General features: G+C 41.3%; 1 protein-coding gene across 1 annotated transcript in view; it reads left to right on the top strand.

Moving 5' to 3' along the window:
- LOC146681501 (fidgetin-like) overlaps positions 1-11,916 on the top strand; it is a 33,074-nt gene extending 21,158 nt beyond the window's left edge. Inside the window, exon 2 of the mRNA XM_085448951.1 lies at positions 5,656-11,916. Within this exon, the coding sequence (XP_085305077.1) occupies positions 5,656-7,934 (2,279 nt within the window). The 3' untranslated portion in view covers positions 7,935-11,916. The remainder of the gene's footprint in view (positions 1-5,655) is intronic.
- Positions 11,917-17,342: the final 5,426 nt, after the last annotated feature.

The raw sequence follows: 17,342 nt of genomic DNA, 5'->3' as shown, positions 1-17,342 counted from the left end.
CATTTCTGTCACTTTCTGGATTGCAATTTCTGCTCCAAAGAATAAACATGATTTCAGTTTTGATTTTGTGCGCTCATGTATGTGTGAGCGAGAGAGGGCGAGAGAGACACCAGCTCATGACTAATTTTATAATTAATTGCCTTTTGGAGGACCTAATCACATTATTTGACTCTCTACTGTAGGTTGTGTGCCAATACAGCGTAGCCTGTGGCTTAGTCACAGTGTGCCGGACTCATTAACGAGGCAGTCCGGAGATTTGTCAAACACACACGAGGCCTGCGTGCATAGAAAAATGCACACACATATGTCATTAAACAATAGCTGCGTACTGTATGTTGTGTACTGAGGTTTTTTTGTGCTGTGATTTAGGGGTTAAAAGATGCCCTCTGGTGTATTTGATAAGGATTTGAATAACTGGCTGGTTAGATTTCCCCTGTGGTGCGTGAAAACGGGTCTCTCTTGATGAAGTTATCGCTTGTCATGCAGCTCTTTCTACTCCTCCACCTCCTCCTCCTCGTCCTCCTCTTTCTCTTCCAACGCTCGGCCGGAACGCATTTGTTTAAAGGAAGGGGAAAAAAAAGAATTACGACACAATAGTTTGTTTTTGAAGGTCTCTGGTGAGTGTTTATGTTAGAAAGACAAAGAGGGGTGCACATTTGTACGCCTTGTCTTGGCGTGTGTGTATACGCACGCAGTGGAAACATGTGTGCCAGCATGTCTTTTTCGCGTACGCACACATACACATACGGCTTAATTATGGCGTTACCGAAATGGGCAGTTTGCTCTGACACCCCGCTTGCAGAATCACATAGCAGACAGACTTAAAAGAGCTCATTAGCTCTCTCTAAAGAGCTGTTTACTGCATATACACACACACAGAGTAATAGGCAGTTCTGTTGATGCAGATGGATGCCGAGTGTAATGAGAATTATTAGGCTTCTCTATGTGGAGGCTGGAGGAGAGGGGTGAAAAAAGCTGGCAGACTAGACGCTTCAGAAGGTGGAGAAGATTTCTGCTGGATGTTTCACCCGAGTGCATGATTTCTCTCTCTCCCTTTTTCTCGGCAACATGTACGACTCTTGGTTTAAAAAAACAAAACAAAAACAAAAAAAACTTGAACACCTTATTGCATGTGTCTGTCCAAATGATCTGTAAATATGTCTGCCAGGTCTGCAGCCTTGCAGCTCGATCAAAGTGCTGTAACGAGACCAAAAACAAATGAATGGAAATATTTCTTGTTAAATATTTAAGCCGGAGGCCCCACGCATGTAATCTTGTAACCTTAATGAAGGCCTCTGCAGCCAAAGGCCAAATTGTGCTCCACAAGTAACAGAACAATTTTATATTTTAAAGAAAAGAGCCTTGACTGTTTGTGAAAATGAATGTGTGATGCTTTTAATAACAAAGGGATATTGAATCGCCCTTTGACAATGAATTCAATGACTTTCTTTCAATGTCTTTCAAGGTCATTCATAGCAAGTAAAGGGATGTAGTAAGGCCCCGCCCCACCTGCACCATCACATTAGGGCGCTTTGCTTTGCTCATTGCCCCTGGTTTACATCACATTGAATTAAAGGATACACCCCTGAATGATACCAAAGTCAGTCCTCCTCGATCTCTTCCATATGTTTTGGAGAAGGAGCAGCAAGTTCAAAGTGCTCAGTTCAAAGCATCCGTCCTCATTTGAATAACGTAGCGTAATCGCTATTACCTTATTTAAATAGTGCAAGTTATCGTTTGGCCTTCATTTGCATTGCAGGGTAATCACTGCTTCTCTGCATTAACCTCATTATAGAAGAGATGAAAGCCCTGATGGAGCCTGACATACTCTTTTTATATATGTTATCTTTATTAATGACAGTATTAGAAAGATCGTGTTTCTTTAAACAGAGCACATAAGAGTTTGGTGCATGTCGGATTACAGGGAGTGAAGACTAAGACTTTGAAGGCCTTTGTTTTTTGTGTTTATTCCTCATTTCTATTACCTTCAACATTTTTATATATTACTCTTATTTCTTTCTATCCTCACACCTTCTTTTGAATTATTTTGTGTAATAAGATAAGCTGGAGTATTTTAGCTAATAACACAGCTAGATAAAAAGGTACGCCAAATTACCTAAATGTCATCAACAGATAAGTCTAAGAGAAAATGAACAGTTTTTTTCAGTACTTAGCATCTCTCTGTGTCTTCTGCTAATAGGTAGATTCAAATTATGTTAATTAATGTGATTAAAAAGTAGCAACACCAAAGGTGTGGCACCTTATTAAGCTACACTAGCTTTGCTAGCTGCGTTGTTTTTCTTTGGGGGGGGTTTCACCACATACACTACATCAGTAAAAATGCATGCATTACTTTTTTTTGACAAAGAAGGCAATTTATCATTTATGTATATGTGATTGATATATTATACCTGAGATGTGGCATTCATAAATGATAATGGCTAGAGAAAAACTTAGCTAATGCTAGTTTGGCTAGCTCTTTTATTTGATATAGCTCATACCTATTTGATTGTTTTACTGTATCAAGTGCACATTAAGATCCTTTTGAATGGCAATATTTAAGAAAATAAAATGTTTTGAGTGTACATTTGAAGTTGATTTTTATTTTATTTGAAATGTGTATTTTATTTTGTTCATAGCTAAGGTTAACAGGGTCATCTCTTGCTAACTTTCTTTTGATGTAGCTTTCGTGCTTCGGCTTATTGTCTGGCTGCAAGAGGACATGAGAATTTCTCTAAAGTTAAACATATATACTCAGGCATTAACAATAAAGCAAAAAAAAAAAAAAAAAAAACCAAAGCCTTAAAATACAGTTTTTTCTCTACATTAATATGAATATATACTAGATGTCAATAGTTAGCCTCTGTTCAGTTTTTATAGAAAAATGTTTATTTCAGCCCAGATGGTGTCATCTATTACAGAGATTGTGTGATATCTTTAATTTCTTTAAAAAGAATGTGTCATATCATAGAATATATATTTATAACATTTGCTGCCACTTGCTCTGCACTATACCAAATTAATATTATGTTATGTCCATAATCTTCAACTGAAGCACTGTTGAATGCCCATTTAAGAAACATCTGAAGGTGGATTTTTCTGTGGCAGAATCACGCTGCAGAATCACCCTGTGTCAGCAATGCTGTTTCACTGTAGGTCTGTGCCACTGCAGAGAGGAGAGTCACTCTGATAGTATATACAGTGATTATAGCCCCTGAATCAGATGGGGAGTGGACAGTTTGTTTGTAAGAAAAGGTCTATAATAAATAATAATAAATATAATATAATAATAAATATATACATGTATTTACAGATAGTTGAACACATGGCTGAATCTGTTGTCCTCATCCATATCTGCTTTATAGTTATTTGGTAATGCTTAAAAGTTAATGTTGGAACTATACAGACTTTATGTGCAGTCTTTTGCTCCTGGCTACGGATCAGACATGACGCTTAGAATACAAGCTTGAGAGCAGCCTTGAATTGTTTAATATTTTCAGTGATCTTGTTCTATTAAGGATTGATCAATACTCATTGACACTGGCTTACTGACAAAATAACAAGAAAAATAACAAAACTGCACCCTCTGATGGACTCCTGGAAACACAATTTTTTTCTGTGGACTCTCTGAGCTACTCAGATTAAAATGGTTACACTGCTGTATGAACGCATTGGAATCATCACAGAGGAATGTGACTTTGTAGCATTTTGTCTTTGCAAATAGTGCTCTTTGGCAGTTGTGCAGCCATTTTTTTTTAATATCTGTTAAATGTTTCTTTGCTGGTGTGAAATCTGAATTTTGTCTAGAGCGTTGTTCTTATTTTCTCCTGTTTTTGGAAATGTAATTTCCTTTTAGAAATACTGTCCTTTTTATATTGCTGCCTTCACTTAATATATTCTCAATATTAAAAGAGCCTCTTAGCTAGCACAAAACTTCGCCCAGCTCTATCTGAGGTGTTCCCTGCTCACTACACTGGGAGGGTGATGGGCACGCCAGCCCCGGCAAGACTCCCCTCGGCTAAAATGTTGTAAATTAACACAATTAGCAGATCGCCATTCTGCTAATTAGCCACTGGCGTCTGCTGAGAGATGGCTAGAGAGAAGAATCAGAGAGGAAATAGGAGTCTAGGGATACCCCCACCCCCACCCCTGCCTGTGTTGTTACCAAACAAACACAGGGCCTCAGAAAAGAGAGCAAGAGAGAGTGAACGTGTATTTGTTTGTGTGTGCTTGCTTTCTGCGTTTTTTCCCCCATGTTTATGTGTTTGCAGTAGCATAAATGGATGGGAGGAAGGGAAGATTTGCTCCTCCGTGAATGCATTTTATTGTGCGTGCTGGCTTTATTCACACAAGCACAAAAACACACACATAAACCAATTTTGAAACAGGGATTGCTTACTAGACCCCCAGTTGTGGGTCTCTACATGCAACCGCTGCCAGTCAATAAGTCGGAGGAAGTAGCTTAAATGACACCGATATTATCCTTTATTTGTGTGCACTAAGTCAAATCAAACAGGGTTCAATCTGCTGTGCGGCTGCTGTGATTACGCCCAGTCCAGCCTTTGATAGTGCCACGGCTTTGATAGTGAGACAACGATGGAGCCACTGTGTGACTGTCAGTGTTTGCAGATGGCATTGGCTGGGATTAAAGGAAACAGTGGCTCTCCAGCCTCCTGAGGCAATAAAGGGGAGAGCCAGGTGAGTATGTCTGAGATGAGAAGGAGCAAAGGAAGGAGGGAAGGGGAGGGAGGCGAAGTGAGCACAGAGGGACTAAATAAGAGGAGGGGTGGCTTCGAAGAAAGGGAGTGAAAAGTGGAGATATATATCGAAATAGATGGAGTCTGAATAAAAGGAGGTGAAGAGAAATAAAGACAGATCTAGCAGGAGGGGAGGTGGAAAATGGATAACAAACAAAAGCAAAGAGGAGAGAGGCTGAGAGTGAAAACAAGGCAGCAGGGAGGCATGAAGAAGAGGCAGACAGAATGGTAAAGAGAATGGTAGAGAGAGAGAGGTCAAGGTGGAGCTGTGCAGAAAGGAACTAAGCTTGAGACACAATGTGTTGTAATTCATAGCTCGCTACAGCTCCTGCGTGTGTGCCTGTGTTTGTCTGTCTGGGTCAGTGGATGTGCGTGCGTGCGCGTGTGCTCATGGACGTCTGCACGCCGGAGTGCAGGCATAGATGTTTTTTCTTTTTTTTTTTAAACGCCTGTGTGTCTGAGCACAGGTTTGTCTTTAAGTGTGTATTGAATGAAAGTACCACAAGCAGAGGTGTGTGTTTGTGTGTGTGTGTTGCTTTGTGGCACTCGGCGAGGCGCATTTTCAAACCCATCTCCAGCCTCTTCAGATGAGCCGGGGATTATAGAGTGACCCTCAATGCCTCTGTCTTATTGGTCTGGCCAGGGTGCATTAGGCTGCCGTAACCAGCCATCCCAGCGTCTCTCTGTACCGCACTTTACCTGCTGATGCTCTCTCAGAGTCCTTGTGAGCTGTAGGGTTTAACAAATCTTGATTAGTTGGATGCAAATCCATAATAACACACCAAATAACACACCAAACGCCTCTGGACAAATATCACCTTTTTGGACAGTTTTAATTATTGTTAAAATGATGTTAGCTTGACAGTGTGTTAACGCATCTCTGTCTTTTTTTCCTCAGGCGTAAAGATGCAGTGGACCCCCGAGCACAGCCAGTGGGCCGAACAGCATTTCGACATTTCGTCCACCACGCGCTCGCCAGCCCACAAGGCTGAGGCATACAGGGCAGTACCTGGCCACCTGCAGCGCTCGGCCACCTACCAATATGCCTGGGCCAATGACGACATCTCGGCACTCACTGCCTCCAACCTGCTCAAGAAGTACGCTGAGAAGTACTCTGGTATTCTGGACATGCCGGGCTCATATTCGGAGACGCCTGGTGTCCCAGGAGTGATGAATGGACGGAAAGGTGAATCTGAGCCTTGGCAGGATGGTGTCTACCCCATGAGCTGCATCCCAGAGGGCATTTCCGTCAGGAAAGGGGGGGTTGCGGCAGCTTCAGAGGTGGTGTCTGGCATGTGCAGCTCTCCGGGCCTGGCTTCCAGCACCCTGAGTGAGCCCAGCTACTCCAGCAGTAGCTGTGGGAGCCACACAGCAACTGCCCTGCACTCTTCCTCCATGCCCTCTCAGGAATATGGCCCAGCGTACAGCAGCTCGTACCTGCACAGCAGTTACAGCTCCCAGTCTACCCCCGCCCCGGCACTTCCATCTCCACTGCACAGCTCTGGGCTACTGCAACCACCTCCTCCTCCACCCTCCCACCCCACTATAGTCCCAGCTTACAATGGAGGCTCCCCCAACTTGTCTAGTTATAATTACCCCCCAGCAGGCTACCCAGCTCAAAACTCAGTAGGGCCAGGATATAGCCCTGGAGGAGCCCCCCCTCCCTCCTCGTACCTTCCCTCAGGCATTGCTGCACCTACACCCCTTGCTCCCTCTTCTGCTTTACCTGGATACCCATACCAGAGCCACAACCTGACCCCAATTGCCCCAACCCCTCTCAACAGTAGCTCCTCCAACTCACTAAAGAGGAAAGCCTTCTACATGACAGGTCAAGGAGAGATAGACCCCTCTTATGGTAACTTTGGCTACAGTCAGGCAAGGAGCTCAGCTGAGAGTCCCATGTACAGGGTAGCAGATAGCAGCAGTACAAACGGAGGCTCCAACAGTGCCAGTGGTGGTGGGTTTGACAGGAGTGCTGAGAAGTCATCTTTAACTTTTAATCCTCAGAAACAATCCACCATTGCATCAGAGCAGCAGAGGAAGTACAGCAGCCAGGCAACTGGTGGGCCTCTGACTCCACCAGCCTACGTCTCCTCCACCCTGGGGGGTTCCCGCTCAGCAGACTCTATTCCCAGCTTTACCACCCCCTCCCTCAGTGAGCAAGGTCCTGAAGACCACCGTCTCCACCTTTCTCACTCAGCACCTGGACCTACCTCCTCCTCATCCACTTCCAACTCCCGGCCTGCTGAAGAACAACTAAAAACCAGTGATCCTCACCTCCTGGACATGGTTACCTCTGAAATTGTACAGCAGGGGCCCCCAGTGGATTGGAGTGACATTGCAGGTCTAGAACTTGCCAAGGCTACCCTGAAGGAAGAGGTCCTGTGGCCCATTCTGCGTCCAGACATGTTCAGCAGTTTAGGACCATCCCCGCATTGTGTGTTGCTGTTTGGCCCCAGAGGCAGTGGCAGGACATTGCTGGGACGTTGCCTGGCCAGTCAGCTGGGAGCACCATTCCTACAGCTCAGCGGCTCAACACTGGCGACAAAGTGGCTGGCGGATGGAGAAAAAATCATCCGAGCATCATTCCTAGTGGCACGGTGCCGGCAGCCCTCAGTACTGTTTATTAGTGAAGTGGACATGCTCTTGTCGGCCCACCTCAGTGAAGAGAGCCCTATCAACCGACTTAAAGGTGAACTTCTTGCCCAGTTAGACTCACTTCTTATGGGCTCGGGCGAGGATGGAGGCAACCAAGTATTGGTGGTTTGCTCCACAAGCAGACCACAGGATATGGATGAAGGACTGCGCAGGTACTTTTCCCGGAGGGTCCTGGTGCCTCTGCCGGATAGCGCAGCTCGACACCAGATCATGAACCAGCTCTTGGCCCAATCTCAGCACAAATACTGTTTGAGCGAGGAGGAGCTGGCGCTGCTGGTCCAGCGTACAGATGGTTTCTCAGGACTGGATCTGGCCAGACTCTGCCAGGAGGCTCTTGTAGGCCTGTTACATGTCTCTGCACAGGGCGTGGACATGACTGGTATGATGCCCAGGGGACAAATCAGGCCCCTCACCTACCAGGACATTGAGAGTGTCTTTTGTAAATTCCAAGCAAGTATATCGCAGAAAGAGATTGACACTTATACTGAGTGGAACAAAATGTTTGGTTGCAGTCAGTGAAAAGATAGATCCCGCCCTTGAGAAAAAGAGGTTTCCACAATTCCTCCCCTCAGGGCAGAAGCATTGTGCTGAAGGGGAAAGGCACACAAAAGGCCAACACAAGCTCTCACAAGTAGGGTTTAGATGCACCAAGAGAGTCGCTTTGATGAGACAACTGACAATTTTGCAGTTAATGAACAAGAGTTTTAATTTGAATGCTCGACACTCCAGAAAGCCAGGGATTGTTTACACATTGCAAGCAAGTTGGCTTCAGACAGGACACCCCAGTGTCTGTGTATATATTGTTATGTTGTTGTTCTTGAGATTTAGTTGGCTATCCAAGTGCCTGAAGTGGTGCTTTCTGAGTTTATTTGTTTATTTGCCTCACAATCTACATTCATGGCATGAGCTGATAATTATTAAGAGCTTTAAAAACTTCAGCGGCATGTCTGAAAGACCCAGACTGACAGTCACCATTGGGTGGTGGTCAATCGACCTTTATTGTCTTACTAAGAGCAGAAATCCATTTGGGCTGCAGTACCCTGGGCCCCTGACTCTCACCCATGTTTCTGATCCTGTGTCTGCAAAACAAGCAAACGTAACAAACCAACAACCAACACTCAGGAAAGCGTTTGTGAATTGTACAGTACCTCAAGACATCTTCACGAAAAGCACTAAGACCTGAGAGGAGAATCTGGCAGTGTTAGGTGTACCTCAAAAGACTAGGCTAAATAGCAAAGAGGTGGCAATGAATGTACTAAATGTGTTCTGGATTCGTGGAACATATTCTATAGTGAGAGTAAAAAGATTTTGTCCTTTCCCCCCCCTCACTGCAGGTGCTTTAGTTACCTGTTTCTACTTGACCAATCCTTATGAGCTTATTACCATTGCTGTTTCAAAATATAAAACTGTGTTGTTTTGGGGTTTTAAAAGATGGGCAGGTGTTGGGGTGGTGGGAGTTGTACATTAATTAAAACAACCATAATCAACATTGTCTATAATACATGATCTAGGCTATATGGTTTAGCTGCATGGAACCACATCAGTTATCAGCTAACTCCTGCGTAAAATATTCATCATACATTAAGCGAGGTATTCTCTGATCTTGATGAACTTAAATGGAAGGAATCATTCTTCATATAAATATACTTATTTGCTTTTTTAACTGAGAGATCAGGCTAGTACCAACAGCTGTTTACGTTAGCTTGGCATAAAATATGTTAGCCTGTTAGACTGCAGCATGTTAAAGTTAACCAGTTAACTTTTTAAACACTTAACAGTGTTTTTGCAGGGATTTTGCAATGCTAAGCTAACGGGCAAATGTTTGTAGACTTGGCTATCTTTCATAAAGAGAACAAATAACTGTATTTCTCCAAAATATCAGTGATATCAAAGAAAAAATACTGTCTTTTTGTGTGGGTATTACATTATTGTTTGACTTGGTCTTGCATGGTTTTGAGGAAAGCATGTTTGTCAGTCAGCATCAAGAAAGCGAGGCTTGGATATTGCCCTTACCGAGTCCAACTGAAATCATATTTAGTTATTTTTTGCAGTATTAACAAATGTCATATATAAATATGCTTTTAAATTAACTTTTAACTTTGATATCATTAAAAGAACAGAACGTGCTCATACAACCATAAACACCAATCAGACATTGTAACAATATGCTGTGACTAAAATAGGAGCACTATGAAAACATGGGTCATATCATACCTGTATAGGTGCAACATTTTACAAAAATTGCATTATTGCTTTATTTGCTATATTTTATTGAGGTCTTTAACAATTACTGGTGTTTATTTTGAAATAAAAAATGAAAATTAATAGTAAGTCTATTTTTCATTGTGAAAATGAAATTAAATAAGAAGTGAAATATAAGAACATGGTTACAGTTTTTGCAATGTTACCGACTTTGACGTTTTTTGGGGACAGACAACAAAAAAATCTAATTTGAGAGATAGTTGTGCTGTAGAAGATGACACAATGATTTCATTTGGACTTTGGTGTCATAGATACGTTTGTAGGAATTTCCCCTTGTTAAACACTGGCTCAGTTTCCAAGACACAGATGACGCTTAGCTATAGACAAAAACAAATTCTTCATCTTCATTGATTAAAAAAAAAAAGTTAGTTTTTTAGGCTTAATCCACATCTAGGGAAACTAGCTTACCATGTTTAGCTGTATTTGAACTCGATTAGCTTCTGAATGAGATGCCACTCATGTAAATTACATATGTGGAAAGTAGAAATTTAAAGAAATAAATTCGGTTGCACGGCAGTTGTCATAACCATAATACGGTCAGCCAGGAGGTATATGCAGTTGGAATATATATGTTTTATTCTGTTTTTGTTTTTTTTTAATCTAAGATGACCACCCCAGAAAAACAAATCAATTCTAAACAATGTCAGCGCTTTTTTTTCCTGTATCCGTATTGTCTTTCTTTTTGAAAGTTACTAAGATGGTATGAAGCGCACGATCTACATACATTTGAGTTCCTACTGTTTAACATGAGTGGGGAATTTTGGCAGTAGTTTTGAAGACCTACATCACTGAACAATATCTGTTTCCCTTTGTATCATGTTGGAATGTATTTTTGTCTCTTCCTCGCCACCGTTTAAGGAGCTGTTGTGGCATGGGACTACTTAAGTCTATTGCACGTGCACTAAAGCGTTTTGTGTGTAATCTGGGGGGGGGGGTTTGTTGAAATTTCTCAACGGCATTGACAGCACTTATTTAGTTGGTGTTTTATTTATCTAAACCGCTGATCAGTCTTACCCTTTTTATCGTACCTCCTGATTTTTCTATAAGAAAAATATCCCAAAGGTACGAGCTGCTTGTTGTGTATGCCTTGTGTCGCTATCTCGTAGGCACCATCAGTTCAGCACCTGGAGTGGGGTGGGGGTGGGGAGTTCTGCTGAGCATCAGCAAACTGATGGAAAAGAGAGACAGACAGGCAGCGTGGCAGCAGCAGCAGCACAAGGGGGGAAAGCAGAGTGGTCCGTCAGAAAACCACCCTCAAAACAATCTGTACCAGAATTCCTTCTGTCAGCAAATCCTCTGGAGAGAGAGTCCCTTTGGACAGAAAAACCTACTAATGCACTTCACAGCACACAACAGTAGCACAGGCCTTTCCTCCTCTCTCTCTCTATCCCTCGCCATTCTCCACAAGCCGACCGACAAACCACTTGAAACACACTGGTCAATGCTACGCTTTGTTTGTTGCGTGTTTAGCGGGTCCTCTTTTCATGTCTTTTTCTCCATGATGTGCTGATCTTTTCCCCTTTTTTTCCTTTCTTTAAATAGAGTTCTTCTTTAAAGCATTTCTACCTCATGGCTACAAAACACACGTGGTATTTGATTTAGGTCTTTTACAAATGTCAGACATTTGTGGAAAATGTATTTTAAAAAAAAGACAAAAAAAGGAGGAAAGAATAACACCATGAAGTTTTGCGCAGTCTACCTCAGATGACTGTACTTAAAAACATTTAGCTGATGGTGCGACCGGAGGCTGCAGCATAGCCTAGTGTGCGTGTGCGCGTTTGTGTGTGTTACCACGTGTCCTCTCCGAGACAGACACACACTCATGATGAAACTGATGTGAAAACACGCAAGCGATTCGTAAAGGGGGCGGGGGAACGGTTGGGGGTCAACCTAAACGTGACCTGGAAATGTATAATCCAATACATTTGCTTTAATCTTCTGTGAAGTACTGTGGTTGTGCGCGTGTGAATGTGTATATACATGGGCACACTCTTTTTATTTAATTTTTTTTTTTGATTTAGTGTGTTAAATTTTATAAATTGTTAGTATATATAACACACTTGCACAACTTTAAAACAGAGTGTAATGTGTTTCTGTTGTACATATCTATACATACAATACAAATGCACCACTTGTTTATATGTGTGAATATGTTGCCATACTTGCAGTCAACTTAAATGTATTTTCATGTAATCTGAGATACAAGCAGCAACAAACAATTCATTAAAGACATTTTCTTGGGAGATTACAGCTTGTATACGTTTTTTTTGTTGTTGTTGTTGTTATTGTTTTTATTGGAAGCGTAAAGTAATAACTGAATTTATTTATCAGTAAAATGGAAAAATAAATGTATTGTCCTGCCAAAAAATAGCCCAGCTGAAAAATCGCCTTAATGAGCCTTGTGTTAGTCACCCTTGTGTGCAATTATAAAATCATCCGTGTTGCACAGGAAGCCAGCGCTGTCGCTTCTCTCATTAAAATGTAACAATTCATTTCTCTTGCTATGCTAAGAGTGGCTAGACCAAAACATTAAAGCATTAATTATGTTTCTCCATCACAAAGAATTTGGATTATGTGAGTGCTCTTAAAGAAAATGATGCGCATTTACCCACTATGTTTCCTAGGTGTCATTATATAGCTACTGGTGAAGTGTGGGAAGCTGCCGCGTAGCCTCCGTAATTATCTCTGAAAACTCGAACACGTCACAAGGTTAAAGTACATCGAGGGGTGCCGTTTTCTTTATTTTTCCACTTTGGCACATGCTATACATGCTATGATCATAAATAATTCATGACGTATATACATCTATTTCCCCATCTGATTTTTCGGACACAAAGAAATAACCCGTATTTATGACGCTATGGTTGATCAGCAGGGGACATTATTGGAAAATTAAGTCCAGCAGCCGGACTTGAGCTTTACTCACAATTTCAAGGTTTACATTCTTCCAGTGTGTGCGTTTGTACCCCGAGGTTATCTGCCAAAACACTGTCCTCTTCATTTTCTAAAGGTCCTCCTCCCTCCATAAGCTGTGCCTCACACCTTCGCTCAGTCTTTTGCACAACAATTAAAATATGTTAAGTGATCATTTTCCTTAAGTAGTCTTAAATGTGCAATCTATTCAAATATGAGAGGAAATTGCCCACAGCTCACAAAAAAAGAAAAAAAATCGGAGGCGATTGAACGGGGGTAAAGCTGGAATAAATTATGCAAATAACACAAAGGACTTTACCAGTTGAAAGCCTAATTTTCCTATAATCAGCACACTGTCGCCTAATATTTTTTTTCCCACCTCTTATTAAAAGTGACTGTTCTTTTGCCGATCATCAGATGGCTCTATCTGTCTAGCTGCTCTTGTGAAATGACTGCAGCCTGCCAGACTAAATGCTAAAGCATTTTGCTGGAGCTTTTAGATGATGGTTACATTCCCACACAAGTAATTATGCGTCGGAGAGTCCAGAAATAAGGTTTAATTATACAGTAATCGTCTGTGATGGACACTAGGAAGTGGTGAGTACCGCCAGACTGCAATCCATCAATGACAAACCTCTGGCCAGTTTTAATTCCTCCTCATTTGCATCCTAACCTCCACACCAAGTTGCGCAAACGCTGTTAAATGTTAATAGGACCTGTCTCGCCACTCAAAATGAATGGTTAAGCCATTTTTAGTCACTTTTCTGTCTCCCTCCGCCTCCACCTACACCACCGCCACTCACTCTCTTCTATCCTCACTTTGTTTCATCTCTTGTCTTGTCTTTATCTCGCTAGCTCTTTAACCAGCTCACTTCTTTTATTCCTTTCCACAGCCATCATCTTCACACAATTCTCTTTTTTCCTTCCATCCTTTCCTCCCATCTTTCATTCTCTCCTCCTTCCTTCCTCGCAGGCTTCGCCGTGGAGGAGGCACAGAGCGGTCACTGATGCACTAATTGGGAGCAACACTTACAGTTTTATCTCCCCCTACCACTAATAGCGGTCTGCACTGAAGCAACTCACCTTAGGATGAGGAATGGATGGATGAGTTGGAAGTAGGAGGTAGCGGGGGGGGCTTCAATGAAAAATTCTTCCACGCAGTACCACAGCACAGACTCAGTGTGAGATTGGGCCCTCAAGCCATCGTAGTTAATCCATATCCCGCAGGACCTCGGACTCAATTCCCTGCTTCATTAATTGAAAACGATGGCCCTTTTTTGGTGCGTGTGAATAAAACAAGGAGTCATTTATGAAAAAGAAAAAAAAACATTTTGTCTGGTTTGTTCCTGAAGTAGCTGCAATCTCATTATGTCTCTGTGCTGCATTTCAAAATGTGCTATCATCTTTGTCTTGATTGTCTCCCAACGTCGGGAGAGATAAATACACACGCCGCTTTGCTGTGCTGATGCCAGGACTGTTTTTCAGTGAATCATTTGAAGTCTTATCAGCCTTTATGGAAATAAAGCCTTTGCTTAATAAACTGTTTCACAGGCTTTGGGAGAGTAGCACATAAACACCTTTTTTCTCCCTACAACGCCATCATTAGCGCATCTTGTTCAATGCTTTACACATAATTGGAATCAACATCTATTGTTCATGTTCTTGACCTTCCACTTGTTTTCCAGCAGACACTTAGAAACATTGTATTACTGCTGAGAGGGAATCTTAACTAGGCGAACACATGCTAAGTGCCTTTACTTTGTTTTATCAGGGGCACATTGCTTCACTTTGAATATAACTTGAAAACTCATACCTATCTAATTTAAATTATCTGATGAAAAATAACAATACAATACCAAGTATTTAAATATACAATTGAAATTAATCGTGCTGCCTATTTTCTATATGTAGCTGACAACTACCCATGCAGTGTGGATGAAAATACACATTAAAGTATAATACAGTGAAACTATGATATGTAGTATAATAGAAAGTTGAACAAAAAGTTATGAAAAATGAAAAATTGAAAAATTTACAATAAACGTCATAGACCACGACATTACCTCTCATTAAAGCTGAAAAAAAATGTTTTTATATTAACAGTCATTCACGTTAATACTTGAGTAAAACAGTGACATCATGAAGTCTATACTTCCATTCCTTAGTATCATCTCATGGTCAGCTTACAGAAAACAACTAATCGAATACCCCGAAACTCACACTGGCTATATACAGGGAGCCCTAAACTGTATCAGATGTGCACATTGCTCTACACATCATCACCACTAGCAGTATCACTGAAATCAGTGTACACCACATTCACCACTGCCATAGCAATCTTAGAAGCACAAGCTGGGAGCTGTTGGTCAGTTAACGTGGATGAAAAACAGGTACAATAAGATGTCCATACCTGAGGCTCGAGAAACTGCCAAACAAATGCTCATAGCTCTACCCACAAGGCTAAAGAGATATACAAGAGAAGCAGAGGCTAAGATAATAAATGACTTATTTTCCAAAAATCCATTCTCATGTTTCATTTTTTCCCCTGCAGTGGAACCTTTGTTAATTTCATTAACACCAAAGCAGCTGTAATTTATTACCAACCCGTGTACCTTAAATTACAGTTCTACACACCAGCACAAATCACTTATACGATCTTTCTTTTAGTTTTTATGTATTTTTATTCATAAACACAACACCAGCAACAACACAGTTGAAAACCAGCCCAAAGAGGCTGAAAAGCAATTTGCAAAAAGTCATTCTACTGTAGAGACATTTACAAGAAGGTTACAGTGCTGCAAGCCTGACTGTTCACTGCTTTAGATACCTGTTGAAGGCTCTGGCTGCTTGATCTGAGTTAGCATACACTCAACTTTAACCTCACTCTGCTTTTTTGCTAAGTTTGCATTAGCATGCTGTCTGCGCAGATGCTTGGAAATAGTGTTAGCGGTATAATATAGCTGTTTGTTATCCGGATACAGTTTGCACTTTACCATTGCACTCTTATTCTTTCATGCGATAAAAAAGTAACATTCATATCTCTCCTCATCAAAAATTGTAGAACCGTCGACCATTTCTCTGACTGCAGCACGGGAACTGAAAACAGCTGATTGTAGCACAAAATATTTGTAACACAAGCAACAACATAACTGTAACTGTGATGTAATTGTTGAATTCAGTACAGTAAAGTGTTCCTAAAAAATGAAATGTGGTTATAGTAACACCTTACTTTGGAACAAATTGTACCTAACACTGTGTATTTATGTATGTATAGGCATTAACACCTCCTATTTGTTAACACTTACAGTAACACTGAAGTTAATATATTATATACAGTCTATGATTAATTTCACTTTTTTGTTTTTGTTTGTTGTTGTTGTTGATCATTTCAATGTACTAGTTGTCAATAGTGGCCATACTTTCTAATTATAGATTAATGCTTTATTCTGATGCATAATGTAGCACTTGAACCAACTAAAATCAATGAACTATTGGTTTACAGCTAATATTAATTGCTTGTCACATAAGAGCAAGTCTGTAAAAAAAACCTGAGTTTACTGAACTCAGTATAATATTACCTTTTTAATATTATACTGTATTTTTAACCTTGTCTTGCAGTTATAGAAGTACTCATGATACAGGCACAAAGCTATCCAGATTGTAAATACTGAAATCACTCAGCCTTGAGCGACTGTTCAAGCTTCTTCATCTACAGTTCCAGACCCAAGTCCTGTAGTCACTCCAGCTCTCCCCATGGGGTGAGTTGGATTGCTGCGGGGATTTGCTTCTTCAGTGCCCACTGTTGTTTAATCGCTCACCAAAAGCATTTCTGATCGTCTCTGGGTGGAGTTACATTTACTCTCAAACCTCATCAGTTCAGTCACCTACAATGAGTTCATTGATGAGTTTTAACAGGTTTTTAACAATCCCCTTAAGGAATCCTGAGCTGAATCTGAAGTGTCTAATGATTAACAGGGGAATAGATCTGTATCTGAATTTCCTGTCAAGTTTAAAGTGTTGGTTGATGAAGCAGGTTGGGGAGACAAGGCTTTAAAAAACGGTTTCTATCATTTCCTAAGTGATAAATTGAAGGGTAAGTGAGCCACTAAGAATGACACTCAGCTAAGATTCCCTTGAGAATTTAGGGGACTGCTAGGGAGATTGATAACCAGTTTCATGAACAGGCACAAGAAAAGAACTACAAATCCTACACTTCAAGTAATTTCAATTGTATTTAGATAGTGTCAAATCAAAGCAACACTTGCCCCGAGTTCAGCTTCCAAAACCTCCTTTACCTTTCCATTCATGCGCTTCCTCGTGATCATTGAGGAGCTGAACTGGGGTGAACCAAACTTTCCCTGGAGGAAGAGAGGAGGGAGGAAAAATGTTGCATGTACCATAGTCAGATTAGGCATTATGTTGCATGCCATTAAAAGACCAAGTCCGTCAGGAATTGTGGTGGTACTGGTGGGCAACTTCCTGCAACTAGCCTGCCTTTGTAGACATTACTTTACTCTGGAACTGATAAAAATGGAGTAATATTAGGTGATCAGTTGCCATTTCAGTTAGGAATTCCCTTGGAACCACTCTTCTCACCTCTCTGTGTCTCCATTAAACGGTCAGTTGCTGATCAGGATTTTGTACCGAACAAAGCGAGTTCATCTCATGCTATCAGGAAATGACTGTGAGTACCTGGAGTTTCATAGATTCTCCACACCACAAACTCCAATCGTTTTTGATTGTACCTGGTTA

The sequence above is a fragment of the Copadichromis virginalis genome, linkage group LG23 (assembly GCF_057382275.1).
Source record: "Copadichromis virginalis isolate Kocher_CV1m ecotype Utaka linkage group LG23, C_Virginalis_male_GT1.1, whole genome shotgun sequence".
Lineage (NCBI taxonomy): Eukaryota > Metazoa > Chordata > Actinopteri > Cichliformes > Cichlidae > Copadichromis > Copadichromis virginalis.
Note: the sequence above shows the minus strand (reverse complement) of the source record. Positions and strands in the feature narration are given on the sequence as shown.